This window comes from Benincasa hispida, chromosome 7, assembly GCF_027475165.1.
Source record: "Benincasa hispida cultivar pf3 chromosome 7, pf3_genome.v1.1, whole genome shotgun sequence".
Taxonomy (NCBI): Eukaryota; Viridiplantae; Streptophyta; class Magnoliopsida; order Cucurbitales; family Cucurbitaceae; genus Benincasa; species Benincasa hispida.
Window position 1 is genome coordinate 43,242,892 of NC_143484.1, and position 17,385 is coordinate 43,260,276.

At 38.3% G+C, this 17,385-nt stretch overlaps 1 protein-coding gene across 1 annotated transcript; it reads left to right on the forward strand.

The window, feature by feature from the left end:
* The first annotated feature begins 458 nt into the window (after positions 1-458).
* Positions 459-8,069, forward strand: LOC120081387 (uncharacterized). Its single transcript, XM_039036217.2, has 3 exons — positions 459-597; positions 827-7,013; positions 7,584-8,069. Exon 2 carries the CDS (start codon positions 839-841, stop codon positions 7,004-7,006), a length of 6,168 nt encoding a protein of 2,055 aa, XP_038892145.1. The 5' UTR covers positions 459-597; positions 827-838; the 3' UTR covers positions 7,007-7,013; positions 7,584-8,069.
* Positions 8,070-17,385: the final 9,316 nt, after the last annotated feature.

Here is a 17,385-nt window from a genome sequence, read left to right on the forward strand (position 1 = left end):
TGTTGTGTCAATTGATCATGTGTCATGCTCTATTTTCCAAAGTGTTGTCCATGTGCCTCAACATTACACATTATTAGTATCTATGTAATTCACCTAATACTTGTCAAATTGCCTATAAATACTAGGTTTTGGTAGATACACACATTGGGTAAAGTTCATGAAATTAGAGAAAGTGGAGAATTTTGAGAATTTTTATTTTATATTTTGTTAATTTATTATATTTAAATTTATATATTATATTTAATTTATTTTAATATTATATTTTATTGGTATATGTGTTCTCACTTGAGTTCACAACATTTTTAACCTATTTAAAGAATGAAGCATTTTTTTTAAGCTTAGCCGTACCAGTTACTGAAAGGTTAGAGCAAAAGTACCATAAAAAAGAATGAATGCTTTTTTTTTTCCTCTTATTTTTTAATAGGTAATAATAATGAAATATTATTATTATTAAAATTAATTCTAACTCTTTCGGGTTTCGGAAGCTTTCTTTCCAAAATAAAATTCAGGATCTCCTTCTAAAACCCAAAGCCTCTCTCTTCACAGAGACAAGACTTTTTTTTTTTTTTTTTTTTGTTCTGAGAAAGATCCAGTGAGGTACACTCGTTTCCTTTCTTTACTACTTGCAATTCTCTGTTTATCTTTAATTCAAACATGTTTTTGTTTCTCAATTATGATCTTTCACTCTTTCTTCGGTTCTTAGATCCCGTCTGGTTTTCTTAATTAGGGCTTATGTTTTTGTCCGAGCTGTTTTTTTAGTTTTTTTTTTTGTTTTAATTTTCTTTCCTTGATTTTTTTGCCCCCCTTTTTGCTAAAAATTACCCAGATTCTGTTTTTCATGGAAGAGCCGGATGAGAGAGATGCTTCTGGCAGTGTTTCGGAGTCAACTGTCACTGCTAGGGAGCATTTAGTGGATGATTCCGGTGTTAGTGTTAGTAAGGAGCGGGTTGAGAGTTCGTTGTCTGAGGAGGTGGGGAGAGCGGAAGGGGGTGATGGGGTTTGTAATGGTGGTGGTGAGGATATTATGGTGGAAGTTTTGGGTTCTGACGTTTATTTTGATGGTGTATGTACTGATAGAACTGCTGGGAATTTGGATGTTGGTTCAACTGGGGAGGAGCCCGAGAGGGCTGGGATATCTCCTTGTGGAGATGCCGGTGTCATTGATGAGCCTGATGTAGGGGTTTCTGGTGGCATGGAAAGTGAGAGAGTATCAGGGGATGGGGAATCAATGAAAAGAACATCTCAAGAAGGTGAGGAGGGTGATGAAAGAGCTGTCGATGCAATGGTTCTTGATAATGATGCTCGGGTGGATGATTCTTCGACAGTTGCAGGTCATGTGAACAGAGAGACTGAAGCTATTTGTGGAGAGGAGGAAAACACTGGAAGCAAGGACAAGGAGGCTATGGATGTAGATACTCGGGTGGGATCCAGTCAAGATAATCTAGTCCATAATAGTCCAGATGATAAAGTTTTGAACAATGAAGAACCGCAGAGAGTGGAGGTTCATTCTGAGCAATCAAAGAATTCTCCCACAGAGAATGGGTTTGGAGAAGACTTAGTGCATACAGATGGGGGAAGCCAACTTGTAAAAGAGGAAGCTTCAATAAGTGATGGGGAAGAAAGTCTGGAAAAAGGAACAGGTCAGAGGAGTGTGGAGGAAGAGCGGATTATTGATACACCAGTTGGCCTGCAGGGTACAGGACTTGGAGTTTCAGATGTTGATGCACGGAATGCTGGAATTAAGACTTCAACTTCTTCTGCCGATGGTAGTGAAAATTCACATTCACAGGGCCAAGATGCTACTGAAAAAGATCCCGACATGTTATCTGAAAAGGATTTGAATCCTGAAGTTATTTCTCAGAGTGATGGTTCAGAGAAAGACCTTTCTAATTTGGAAAGGGATGAGAGTTGTATAGTTGAGGCGGAGCATGAGAATATAGGAAAAAGTGATCATATAGATGATCAGAACCAAGTTGCTGGAGGAGGGGAACTTCCCAATAGCATTTTGACTCATGAGAAGAAGATTGCTGGTGATGAAAAGCTTGGCTTGTGTACGGGGCCAAAGTCAGTTGAAGTCACAGAAATAGCAGCACAGACACTTAATAGTGAGAATTTAGATCCAAGTGTAGCTGTTCCTGAAAATGTGGTGGATTTGGGTCCATCTATAGCTGTTACTGAACATGTGGTGAGTATGGATTCAATACCATCAAGTCAACTAAACCATGGTGCTGAGGTAGATGTTGCAACAGAAAATGATGGTAAAGTTTTGGCTCCGAGTGTTGAAGTTTCTGCTGAAAATGAGCAAAATTTGATTCTGCAGATAGAATGCAGGAATATGGAGCCGGATTCTCAATCCAATGGACAAGGAGGGGGTATTGGCATAGAAGTTGAGGAAAATGCTGTTATCGATAATAATCTGGCTGATTTTGAGACTGTGGAAGAAATGGAAGTTGATCAAAATTTCAATGGTAACCAGATGGGTTTACATGGTGAGGAAGAAATGGAAGATGTGACAGGTATTGATAATGATGACGATCAAATTGGAAGTTCTGTACAATTGCGTCAAGCTCGTTATCACCTGCCAGCAGAGAATGAAGGTGATTTTTCTGTTTCTGATTTAGTGTGGGGTAAAGTGAGGAGCCATCCTTGGTGGCCAGGTCAGATATTTGATCCGTCTGATTCTTCTGAGAAGGCAATGAAGTATTATAAAAAGGACTATTTTTTGGTTGCTTATTTTGGGGATCGTACATTTGCTTGGAATGAGGTGTCTCATTTAAAGCCATTTCGGACGCATTTCTCTCAAGAAGAGATGCAAAGCCATTCAGAAGCTTTTCAAAATTCTGTTGAGTGTGCTCTAGAAGAAGTCTCTAGACGATCAGAGTTGGGGCTAGCATGTGCTTGCACACCCAAAGAAGCATATGACATGATTAAATGTCAGATTATTGAAAATGCTGGTATTCGAGAAGAATCATCTAGAAGATATGGTGTAGATAAATCTGCCAGTGCCATATCATTTGAACCGGCTAAATTAATTGAATACATTAGGGACTTGGCGAAGTTTCCATGTGATGGCAGTGACCGTTTGGAACTAGTGATAGCTAAGGCCCAGCTGACAGCTTTTTATCGTCTAAAGGGGTATTGTGGCCTGCCTCAATTCCAGTTTGGTGGTTTGCCTCAGTTCCAGTTTTGTGGGGGGCTGGCAGACAATGAGTTAGACGGTTTAGGCATTGAAATGCAATCAAGTGATTTTGTTCACCATGCAGCTCCTTGTCAGGATGATGCACAGACGTCTCCTTGTAAGGAGAATTTGGAAGGTCGGAGTAAATCTTATCATAAACGCAAACATAATTTGAAGGATGGTCTGTATCCTAAGAAAAAAGAAAAGAGTTTGTATGAACTAATGGGTGAAAATTTTGACAATATAGATGGAGAAAATTGGTCTGATGCAAGGACGACTTCCACATTGGTGTCACCTTCTACTAAGAGACGGAAGACTGTTGAACATGCTATTGATGATACTGGTGTGCCAGATGGAAGGAAAACTATTTCTGTTGCAAAGGTTTCTGCAACTGCATCTCTTAAACAGTCCTTCAAAATTGGGGATTGTATTCGTCGGGTTGCAAGTCAGTTGACTGGTACACCTCCAATCGTCAAGTCTAATAGTGAGAGGTTCCAAAAGCCAGATGGAAGTTTTGATGGGAATGCACTTTATGAATCTGATGTTTTCCTCCAGAACTTTGATGATGCCCAAAGAGGGAGGGTAAATTTTCCTCCAGAATACTCCTCCCTGGATCAATTGCTCGGTCAACTTCAACTAGTGGCAAGTGATCCCATGAAGGATTACAGCTTCTTGAACATAATTGTCAGTTTTTTCACTGATTTTCGAGATTCGTTAATTCTGAGGCAGCAGCCTGGGATTGAGGAGGCCTTGGACAGAATCAGTGGTAGGAGGAAAGCACAAATTACTTCTACTGTTGCTTCACCACAGACTTTTGAATTTGAGGACATGAGTGACACTTACTGGACAGACAGGGTAATCCAGAATGGGACTGAAGTGCAGCCACCTCGTAAAAACAGAAAACGAGATTACCAACTCGCAGTTGCAGAGCCAGAAAAGGCTCTTCCAGGAAGCCGCAGGCCGTACAAGAAGCGACATTCTGCTGGAAATCCTGCTATGACAGCTGAGAAGTTTACTACCTCTGTATATCAGCCATCTCCCGCTGAACTTGTAATGAACTTTTCTGAGGTGGATTCTGTGCCATCAGAAAAAACCCTGAATAATATGTTTAGGCGGTTTGGACCCTTACGAGAATCTGAGACAGAAGTTGATAGGGAGGGTGGTCGTGCAAGGGTAGTTTTCAAAAAATCTTCTGATGCGGAAATTGCTTATAGCAGTGCTGGAAGGTTCAGCATCTTTGGACCAAGACTTGTAAATTATCAGCTCAGCTATACTCCTTCTACCTTGTTTAAAGCTTCACCTATTCCCAGACTTCAGGATCAGGAAATGCATCTTGATCTTAGCTCAACTCAGTTCCAAGAAATGCAACTAGATTTATCCTCTTTCCACGACCATGAAATGCAGCTCGATTTATCATCAATTCATGACCAGGACATGCAACTTGATCTTTCCACGATTGAATACCAGGAAATGGAATCTGTTCTTGGTTCACACCATGATCAGGAGAGTAAACCTAATTACAATGCTCATCTTGGGGAGATGCAGGCTGGTTATTCAACAATCCAATATGATAGGCAATCTGATCTTTCCTCTATGCATGACCAGGAACTGCAAACTGTTTTTGCTTCAAACCAGGAGACGCAATCAGTTCCTGTTACTTCTCAAGACCAGGAATTGCATCATAATTTCACATCAAACCAGCTTGTGGAGATGCAAGCAGATCACACTCTAACTCCTCATCATCATGATGAGCCACCAGTTTCTGCCTCAACTCCGGAGCAGAATATGCCACCAGTTTTTGCCACAATCAAGGAGGAGAAGACACAGCCAGCTATTACTACACTCCAAGAAGAGTCACATTCAGTTCTCGGAATCATCCAGGAGCAAGAGACGCACACTATTCTAGACACTGCCCAACTGGGTAGGATGCAAGCCGATCTTAATCCAACCCATCACGAAGGGCAAACTGTTCCTGCCGCAAGTCTGGAACAGGAAACGCAGCCAGCTTTTGCCATGATCCAGGAGGGGACACAGCCAGTTCTGGCCACAAGCCAGGAGCAAGAGAAGGTAGCTATTATTGGCACTGCCACGGTTCATCACGAGGAGCAGCAGCCTGTTCCTTCAATACCCAAGGAGCAGGATATGCAACCTGTTCTTGCCACAATTCAGGAGAATGAGATGTTGCCAGTTCTTACCTCTACTGAGGATCATGAGAGGGAACTTGTGACAACATCAGAGGAGTTATTGGGGGAACCTGTTCCTGCCATGACAGAAGGGCAAGAAACACAACATGCTCTTGGCACAGTGAAGGGGCATGAGGAAGAGGATGTTCTTGGAACAAAAGAGCAGGAAGCTCAATCTGTTACCCCTGCAACTCATGAACAAGAAGACACGCAGCCAGTTGTTTTAATGGGGAAGGAGGCTCAAGAAGAAACTCAGCTGGCTCCTGGTTTTACAGAGGGGCAGGAAACACAAGTTCTTGACACTACGGAGGGGCATGAGTCTGAGCATGATCTTGCTGCAAATGAGCAGGCCACTCAACCTGTTACTGTAGCTGATGAACAAGACGATACACAGCCACTTGTTTTAGTTGGTGAGGAGGCTCCGGAAGAGACTCAGCCTATTCTTGCCTCAACCCAGGAACTGGAGACTGAGCCAGACCATACCTCAGCCCAGGAGTTGGAACACGATGAGGATGCTATGCAAGGGCAGGAGTTGCAACCTGATCACGTGACAACTGAGGAGGAGCATGAGGCTGTGCCAGACTCTCTATCCCAGGTGCAGGATGTGCAGTCCAACCATGCTACAGAACTTGAGCAGGATCTGCTTCCTGATAATACTATAAATGAGGTGCCAGATGTGCAATGTGATAATGACATGAATCAAGAGCAGGAGGTACATGGTAATAATACAAATCAGGAGCAGGAGGAACAACATGGTAATGACAAAAATCAGGAGCAGGAGGTACAACATGATAATAACACAAATCAGGAGCAGGAGGTACAACATGATAATAACACAAATCAGGAGCAGGAGATGCAACATGATATTCCCACAAATCAGGAGCAGGAGAAGGAATATGGTAATCCCACAGATCAGGAGCAGGAGAAGGAATATGGTAATCCCACAGATCAGGAGCAGGAGAAGGAATATGGTAATCCCACAGATCAGGAGCAGGAGAAGCTATGTGACAATGCAGCAGATAACGAGCAGGAGAAGCAAGTGGATAATGCAGCAGATCAGCAGCAGGAGATGCAATGCGACAATGTTAGGAGTCAGGAGCAGGAGATGCAATGTGACAACCCTACGAGTCTGGATCAGGAGATGCAATGTGATGATACCACGAGTAAGGAGCAGGAGATGCAATGTGACAATTCCACAAGTCAGGAGCAGGAGATGCAATGTGACAATTCCACAAGTCAGGAGCAGGAGAAGCAATGCGACAATGCCACAAGTCAGGAACAGGAGAAGCAATGTGATAATGCCAAAAGTCAGGAGCAGGAGATAGAATGTGATAGTGAGGCAGATAAGGAGCATGTAGTGCAATCTGGTGAGGCTAAATCCAATGAGCAGGATGCACAATCTGATCGTGAGCAAGAATTGCAAGCTGATCATGATGCCACCAACCAGGAGCAGCAGACAGAATCCAATTTTGGCACACAAGAGCAGGACATAGAATCTGATGTTGAGAAACATCCTACCCAAGATCAGGCGATGGCACCTGATCTTGTAGCGATTCCAGACTCAGACACACATACTAATCCTGTCTCCATGAAGGACCAGGATACGCAACTTGGTATTTCATCTCTGGGAAAGAGCACAGATTAAATTTCAGGTATGCATACTTAAAGTTTGCTTTGACGTCCTAAGATAAAAAGGTTTCTTTTACCTTGGTGGTGGTGATTTTTTTTTTTCAAGGAATTAGTGGCCTTCCAATTGCTACACATCTGTGCACTTTTGGTCCATATTTGGGAGTGATCTTGAAATGGTTAATCACTTGTCATATTCAAAATCACTATGAAACACATATACCCATACACTTTTAATCCATATTTGGGAGTGATCTTGAAATGGTTAAAATCACTTTTGTCATATTCAAAATCACTATGAAACACACATTTAATCCCTCAAAATCAATTCAATGTTTAATTTATACTTTTAATCACATTTTTTATACTATTAAAACTGGTTTTGAATTATTAAAAGCATTTTCCAAGTGATTTTAACCATTACCCTTACTCGGTGGTCAATTTATAGGTATATATGTATATCTGGAGAATGGCATGGAGTGCTTTCTACATGAAAGATAGAACTAACATTGTGTATTTCTCCATTTCACTCAGTATACACTCAATTTTATGGCATTCAATATTTGGCTATAATGTTGATCATTTCACAATTTCAGGTAATACACAAATGCAATAGTCAACTGAAGAACACATCACCGCTAACGAGAGAATAACACAACAGGCGCCAGAAGAGGTAACCAGACCATCATTTGAAGATTCGCATCTGGTTGTCGGTTCCATTTGGAGTTTGCTTGAGGCTCGGCCCCTTCGTTTCATTCTCAAATATTGCCAGGTTTTAATATTGTAACGTAGATCCTCCCCAGTAGTATTTAGTTGAATGTAAATTTATGTTAGCTGAAGTTTATCCACCTACTGTCTGTTGATTTTTTTGGCGGAGGCCGGCTTTTGAATCTGATACATCTGGCATTGTACATGACATTTTCCAATCACAGCCATTGAAGTGAAGGCTGAAGGGGCTTATTTGGAAGTCATATGGTTTTGAAACTTCATGCAACAGCTTGGATAGTTGCTTCATTGTATAGCAATCTTGGGGGTTGGAATCATGGGGTTCTTTAGAATCTGAGCCCTCATTTTGATTTTGATGATTGAGATTTTGCCACCCGCCTATTTCTTGTTTGAATGATGAAATATAGCTCTAGAAAGAATATAAAATGGAAGTGCTTTAGATCGAATTGCTTGATTCTAATTAGTTTGGACAGGACACTCATTTGTTGGGAATTCTTCTACACTACTGGAGTGTCATATTTCTCTTGTTGACATTATAAATTTATCTTCACAAATATTGTGGATCTTACATTAATGTCAGTAGATTCCACATTATTTTTCCACATTATTTTTAGAAGTATGGTTGACACAATGTGGGAATAGTGTAGAAAATTCTTCATACTATTGTAGTATATAAAATTTTCGTTTATGATGATTGTTGCTTTTCATTTTTTTTTTTTGACAATAATAATGAGATTAATGGTTGAATGAGGAATTTTGGATCAATCACAAATTGTCTCGTCATTTTTTAAATTAATGACGAAATTACAAATAATTAAATTTGGGAGCCGTTAAAGGTTGACATGTCCCAAATTGAAGTTGAAGACAAATTATCAAATCTTGATAATGCCATGTCTTTTCATTGTAATCGTTGAATCGAATCAAATTAATTTGGTCCAAGTTATATTAATATTTGGGTTAAAGTCCAATTGAGCCTAAAAATAGACTTAATTTGGTCTAATGGCCAATTAAGGCCCAAAATCAACTAGTTGGATGTAAAGGTTAAGTCCATGAACCAACCAAACCTAAGCTCATGAAACCCACCAAGGAACTCTATAGATAGAGTATTTTCTCTTCATTTGTGAGGAGAGAAAATTTAGACTAGAGAGAATTCTCTACAATTAGAAGACTCATTAACTTCTGAATACTGACCACGCCTTGAAGCTCAAGTCTTGAGGATACAAACATTCTTCCAAGATTTTAATTTAAAAAACATCACGCGCTTTGCTTACTCAAATCAAGCGTATGCATTTCAATTGAGAGAGAATAAGAAGATCAAATACTAAAGATCGAACTACATCCGCATCAAATCTACATCAACATAATTTCAATTCCACGAAACATGTTTCTTCGAAACCTCACGCGAACAAATTAGCGGGGACATCTCTACCTCTCATTTCTCTCAACATTCAAACAAATCAATGATACCAAAGAAAGTTGCATCTAAATCATCTATTGCGAATGACTCCTACATGAGACTTGTTACTCGTAGTCGTTTGAAGGAGACCATGCATGAATAAGAACAAGGTTCTATCATCGTGGCATAGCATTTTGAAACCATTAACTGAATCTCCAAAAGGTGGGTTTGTCATCAAAGAAAAGCCCTTGTTTGATAACTCAACTCCTGTTTTTGGACGGTCGGAGAAAGAAGTAAGCCCTAATGTGATACCTATTATGATGACGGATGTAACGGCCGAAGCTCCCATGGCAACAATGAAGAGGAAAATAAATCTCCTAATGAAAGTTGTTAAGGAGCAAGATTATAAAATCGTTGCTTTGAGAGACCAGATGCAAGCTCGCGAAACTGCCAAGTCGAGCCAAACTCTCATTGTCAAAGCCAATGACAAAGGGGAAAATGTGTTGTAGGAAAACCAATCGCAACAATCTACCTTTATCACCTCCCTATCAGTTTAACAGCCACACGATATGATCACAAACTCTATAAGTGCTCAATATAGAGAACCGTCGCAAACTTCTTTTATGTACTCCAAGTCGTACACCAAGAGGATCGTCAACTTGAGAATGCTAGTTGAGTGCCAACTTCCAAAGTTTTAGTAGTTTGATAGAAAGGAAAATCCAAAACAACATGTTGTTCACTTCATTGGAATCTGCAAAAATGCAGGAACTAGAGAAGATCTGCTAGTCAAGCAGTTCGTTCGAATCTTGAAAGGGAACAAAAAATTGGTACACTGATCTAGAGTTCGAGGTGATTGACAGTTGGGAACAACTGAAAAAAGAGTTCCTGAACCGCTTTTACAACACCCGACGCATAGTTAGTATGATGGAGCTGAAAAACGTCAAGCAGCAAAAAGGACCAGTCATTAATTATATCAATCGATGGAGAACTCTGAGTCTGGATTGCAAAGATAGACTCACTAAATTATCTATGGTGAAAATGTGTACCTAAGACATGTACAAGGAGCTTCTCTACATCCTACAAGGCATAAAACCTCGTACATTTGAAGAACTGCCTACTCGCGCCGATGACATGGAGTTGAACATCACCAATAGAGGAACTAAGGACTTCTTGGTTCTTGAAGTGAGGAAAGACATGAATGAAACCAAGAGCACTGAAAAGATCGTGAGTAGTGCTACAAAAGAATCTATGGTTGTCCATGCAACCCCACTAAAATTTTCCTCCAAAGGAAAAGAAACAAAACCTGAAAAGAACAATGATGGAGGCAGGAGGCGTCGCCTAACTTTGAAAGAAAGACAGGAAAAGCTTTATCCATTTCCTTACTATGATATTGCAGACATGCTAGAGCAATTGCTAAAGAAGCAACTTATTCAACTGCTGGAATGCAAGTAACCGAAACAGTCGGGAAAAGTAGATGATCCTAATTACTACAAGTATCACTGGGTTGTTAATCACCCCACTGAAAAAGTGTTTCTACTGAAAGAGCTGATTCTAAAGTTGCCTTGTGAAAAGAAATCGAGCAAAGAACTTCTATCGATCATATTAAACCTTTAAGTGCTCGATCTTTAGTCTTTCAAATCTTGAATATGGCCACGATAGAAGAAGAAAATCAATGTTCAATGTCTATTTCCACTCGAACTTCAACTTTCAAAAAGCTAAGTATCTCCACATCAAAGAGTGATCAACCTTCAACATCCGTTTTCTATCGTCTCAAGATGGTGAACAATCAACATGAAAGATGAAAAGCTTGAAGGCAAAACTATTTCATGAAGAAAACAATGACGAGACGATTCACAGTCGTGTCCCTTCACGTATGTAAATGAAGCTATATATTATCATAAATACAGAAGGTTCCTTGACAATGAAGCCAAAACTCACCATATTAACCGACCCTATGAATGAAAAAGGTGAGCAAAGTCATGATGAAAATATAAGCTTCTGAAATATAAATGTAACAATTCCTTACCACAAGAGCCTAAATTGCATGTTGCTCTTGGCCTGCATGAACTTATAAGGTGAACAACCAAAAAAAAAAAAAAAAAAAAATCTTTTGAACTACGTTTATGACTTGATCCCTATTCACTATAAAAGGTACGTAGGAAACATTTTTTTAAAAAAACAAAAAGCAAAAAAAAAATGTTGACCTATGTTATGATTTGATTCTGTTCTTCAAGGGTACATAGACAACTTAAAGAAATTTAAGTTCAAGAAAAAAAGTCCCAATCACCTACATGTGACTTTACAAAATTGATCATCCCCAATGAATAATGAGACTCCAAATTGAAGACATTCATCTTTGTTGGGAGGAACACGACAAATTGGAGGCAGAGCAACAAATTCAAGACGTTCATCCCTATATAAGAAGGTGATACAGTAAATTGAAGACACACACTACTTTGCACGAGACTATACGAGTTGGGTGTATACCAAAAAGGTCTTCATTAAAAAAGAAATTCAATCTTCTCTTCGTTCTCTTAAATAAAGAAGCTTCAAGTGTTGGACATTGCTTGCTTCAAGTTTGAGGCACTCGCCTAAAGTTTGACGCTTGACCTTCAATTATATAAATTCTACAAAATCAAGTCCAAAAGCTTCTTTGATGCTTCTACAAAATCAAGCTCGGAGGCTTCATTGATGTTTCCTTAAAATCAAGTTTGGAGGCTTTGTCGATGCTTCTACAAAATCAAATTCAAAGGTTTCACTGATGCTTCCTCGAAAGTTTGAAGGCTTCTCTAATGCTTCTATAAAATCAAGTTCAGAGGCTCCACCGATGCTTTCATCAACACTTCTTCAAAAGCAAGTTCAGATATTCCACCGGTTCTTCTTCAAATTCAAGTTCGAAGGATTTGTCAATGCTTCATCAAATTCAAGTTCGAAAGATTGGCCGACGCTTCATCAAATCCAAGTTTGGGAGATTGGTCTCACATGCGAGATCAAGTCCGATCTGCTTGGCTCCGTTTCATCTGAAAGATTAAGGTGTGTCTGGCTCTGTTTCATCTACGAGATCAAGTCCAGTTTTTTTGGCTCCGCCTAATCTAAAAGATCAAGTCCAGTGCAGCTAACTCCGCCTCATTTTTAAGGTTAAGTCTGGTGCAGCTTTCTACGCTTTATCTTTAATTGTTTATTCGTCTCCAAGTTTGATGATTGTATTCTTGCTTCTCCATCTCCAAGTTTGATGGTTGCACTGCTGCTTGTTCCATTTCCAAGTTCTAAAATTTGACTGCTGCTTCTCCATCTCCAAATTCGAGGGCTTCTCCATCTCCAAGTTTGATGGTTGCATTGCTGCTTCTCTATTTCTAAGTTTGTTGGGTACGCTGCTATTTCTCTATCTCTAAGTTCGAGGATTGCATTGCTGCTTCTCCACCTCCAAGTTTAATGGGTGCTGGTGTTTTTCCTTATCCAAGTTCGAGGGTTACACAGCTGCTTCTCCATCTCTAAGTTTGATAGTTGCACTGATACTTATCCATCTCCAAGTTTGAGGATTGCATTGTTGTTTTTCTATCTCCAAGTTTGATGGTTGCACTACTCTTTCTCCATCTCCAAATTCAATAGTTGTATTGCTACTTCTCCATTTTCAACTTTGGTGGTTACACGCATTGACGCCTAAAAAGTAGCGTGTGATGCATTGACGTTCATATTTACTACATATTTGTAATGTGTCTGCTACATATCTACTATATGGCTGCTACATGTCTACTATATGTCTACTACCTGTCGGTAACATATCTGCAAAATATGTTCAACAAATTTTTGAGTGGATGACGTATTGACGTCATTATAATCACTATTGGAGTTGGTATGCTAACATCATGACAAAGGGAGGAATAGTGTGTCGCACCCTAAGTTGGTGGATAGATGCATAACAAGGAATGTGGGACGCATTGACGTAGTGCCAATCTATGCCCTGATGTGCCCTATAATCCCTGGTGGAGTTGGCACAATAACTTTACAACAAAGGATGGACTAGTGTGTCGCACCCTAAGTTGACACGTGGAAATATAAAAACTTCATGACAACAGATGGACTAGTGTGTCACACCCTAAGTTGGTACATCAAAGTTGGTTTAGTGACCTCACAACAGATGAGCTAATGTATCCCACCCTAAGTTTACATATGAGGATACAACAACTTCACAATAAAAGATGGACTAGTATGTCACACCAGTACATCAGAGTTAGTGCAATGACTTCACAACAAAAGATGGACTAGTGTGTCCCACCCTAGGTTGACACATGAGGATGCAACAACTTTATAACAAAGGATTGACTCAACAACTTTACAACAAAAGATTGACTAGTGTGTAACACCCTAAGTTGGCATGGGTGGGATACACTAGCCCATCCTTTTTACAACAAAGGATTGATTCAGCAACTTTACAACAAAGGATTGATTCAGTAACTTTACAACAAAGGATTGACTAGTGTGTCACACCTTAAGTTGGCATATAGGAATGCAACAAGTTCACAATGAAGGATGGGCTAGTGTATCCCACCCTAAATTAGCACACATGGGGATGCAACAACCTTATGACAAAGGATGGATTAGTGTGTCACCATTACTACAAAATCAATGTTTCTTGACATTTTTTCAATGTCAAGTGTCACTATTCTTGACGTTTTTAAAAATGTCAAGGAATCCAGTGTCAAGAATGTGGATGTTCTCGACTAGGAAAAAAATGTCAAGAACAATGTCACTTGACATGTTTGAAATGTCAAGAATATTAACGTTCTTGACACATAAAAAAATGTCAAGAATAGTTTTACTTGATATTGTAGGATCTAAAGGCAACACTAGAAGGGGGTGAATAGGGTTGACTACCAATTTTTTTTTTTTTTAAATAATTTTATCTTCAAACAATATTCAATAAAGTTAACCCACTAATTTGATTAAAGAAAATTTATGCAAGACAAAACTTAAATCATGCAAGCTATGAAAACTTCAAATTTAAAGACAATTTAATCAAGGATAAATTCAAATGACACACTAAAAATTAAATCATGCAATTTGGAAAGATTAAAAAAATAACTAAGACAAGAAGCAAAAAATTTGAAAACAAGAAATAAAAGAGAGAGAGGAAGAGAAAACACCGGGAATTATAGTGGTTCGGCAAATTACCTACTCCACTCTCTAAGACTTCTTCTTGGGTATTTCACTAAGTGATCCTTTTGCAGGTGAGGATCAAACCGACACACGACCCTCTTTTTCCTAGGCTAAAGAGAAACCCAAGATTCTTTTTACTGGTTCAGGATCAAACCAATTTCTTTTTCTCACAACCCAAGGTGTACCCACACCTTAATACAATTCCCAAAAATTAAAAGAAAACCTCACAATATTACCTCTTGAAAGCTAAATATACAAGTTGAGCACTCAGAAAAAAAAACTCACAAAAATAACTTTAGGCCAATTTAGGAGCAAGAAGGACAAGAATTTGAGAGTAGAGAGAATTGAGAGCTTAAGACTTGATAGCTTTTTTGGTATGTCCATGAAAGTAAAATCAAGTCGAATTTATAGACTAGGGGGATAAATTTTGGCCATTGGATATGATTGGGGTGGAGATTGAATAAAAATAGAAAAGGAAAGGATTTGAAAAGAAGTTTTGAAAGATTGGAATTATTGAGATTTGGAGAATAAAAAAGATTTAAGGATGAAAATTTAGGAAGGAAATCAAATTTGAAAATGCTGAAATTTGATGAGAATTTGGAGAAAATTGGATCAGGAAATTAAAGGAAAATAAGAAAATGAAAATGAAAATAAAAAATAGCCGGATGATATGAACACTACGCACACAGGGGAGGAGATTGAGCATCACACGCCGCATTCTGTGAAGAAACCGCAGGCACATGCGGCACACGCGCGCGTCCGCACGTGAAGTTGGGTGACCGCCACTTGTCGTTATCTCATTCGTCCACGGTCGCCACGACACTGCCACATCATGTACCACGTCATCGTCACAGTCAGCAAAAAGTGACAAGTTGAAGCGTCACGTCATCCACCACGTTGGATGCCACGCCAGCAAGGTGCCACGTGTCACTGTCACGTTGGATTTCCTCTCCAATCATCTTTTGCTTATAACTTTCTTGTTTGAACTCCGATTTGAGCGATTCAAATTGCGTTGGAATCGTCTTTCCGAGCTTTACAAGATAGTGATTCTGAAACACTAAAAATATTAGTACAAAAAATCTGAGTTTGTTATCATCAAAATACTTGGTTTGGTTGAGCCCTAAAGCTAACAGATATCTGAAAAATGTCAAGATATACTTTACTTGATAATACAAAAATGTCACTGATATAGGTGTTCTTGACAAGAATAAAGTGTCAAGTGCAAAACTTATTGACAGTTTTAACTTGTCAATTATATCTATATCTTGACACATTTAACTTGTTAAGTATGTTTGTGATTTTTTTTAGAAAAAAATTAATATGGATGAACTAGTTCCGAAAAGGTTCCGTATGCTCATCCTATTCATGCCACCAGAACCTGTAATAAACCATCATTTCAAACCATCCTGTTAAAGGGAATCTATCTATAAATTGTTCTTATATTTTGATCCAACAATCACATATGATATACTATATAATATATGACAAATATCCATCAAACCAAATAAACAACTAAATATATTTTCAATCTTATAAACCAAAATTTCCTCCATGAAGGATTTTCTAAGTTGGAAGAATATGAACATTTCCAAAAAGAATATAAGGATTATAATTCCAACAGTCAACCTCTTATGAACAATTTCAAAAATTATATTTTAAAAACTTCTATCAAAATTACCATCAACCCCATATTAACAAACCTATATCATTCTCCCCATAACAACTATCAAAATCAACTCTGCAATCATCATCTCTATATTAATACATACGAACAATTAACCACCTTTCCAAAACTACAATTAATCTTCCCCCCTCTCACTAACTATGAACAATTCCAGAAAATATTATACCTATACCAATATGAAGTAAATCCAAAAATACAGTTAGAACAAACACCTTCAAAATAACCAAATTGTGCGAACACCTACAATCACATGTAGCAACCCAAGAATTTAACCAACTTAACTTGCATCTTGTCTAACTCGATTTGTAAGTATGAGTTCCTTATATCAATCTATAAACATAAAAGCTAAATATTATAATGAATTCTACATTTTCCTACGCTATTTGAAATGTCGAAGACGTTTGATAACATACCAAATCTGAGATAACAACGCTTATTCTGGTCACAATATCCTCATATACCTCATGACGTAGTATCCACATTAGTACTCCCAATTTGTAGAGAATACTTAAGCAGAAAAAACTAATTAATAATAATGAAGTAATTCTTATGCACAAGATCAACATCATATAATAAATTTAGCAAACAAAAATGTGGCAATCAATGAGAAGTATAAAGTGGAAATTAATTAGCAATATAACAAAAACATAGCTTCATTTCTCCAGAAAATTAGTACCAAAATTTTAACACACAATAAATCATGGTTTGATCAAACAATGAGTCTCTATGTAAAATACAAGCACGTAAATAGTATCCAAACCACACACTGAAATCACACAATTATTCTCAAAATCAAACCAGAAGCAAAAATCTACATTCAATATCGACCATCAATTTACTATATTCACCATTTGATATTGATCAAGTTAAAAGAAAGAAAAAATTGTACCACCTAGTTAAAAGAAAGAAGAAATCATACCACAAAATCCAAAGTTGTCAAGAAAAAGAAAACTCATCCCAAAAAGTAGCATCTAATGCCTCCAAATCGAAATGAATGGACATGAGTCAATTGTAGCAATAAAGCTAAAGAGCACCATAAAATCATAAGACTTATAGCACATAATTGAAAGGTCAAAGTGTTATTACACTTTAAAAGTTGAAGAACTTATTAAAACACAAACTTGGAAGTTTAAGGACAATCATCTCACAACCCTCCAAAAATTTATGTAACCTATTAATTTTAGGTTGATTCATATAATTTTGCTTAAACATCATAAATTAAGGGCAATAACAATATGAAATTTTCATTCACCTCGGAGAAGTAAGAGCCAGGTTGGTCATGATATCATATTTATATATATTAAATGATTAATTTAATTACATGATGGAGGGAGTTACAATTCCCTCCTCCTCTTTTCTCTCCATCCATGTACGTGGGTGGTTTTTAGATTTTAATTATCTTTACCTGTGAGAGAAAAGATATGAGGAAGAAAGT

Coding starts and splice junctions, on each gene's coding strand:
- LOC120081387 (XM_039036217.2), top strand. CDS start 839: ATGGAAGAGCCGGATGAGAGAGATGCTTCTGGCAGTGTTTCGGAGTCA.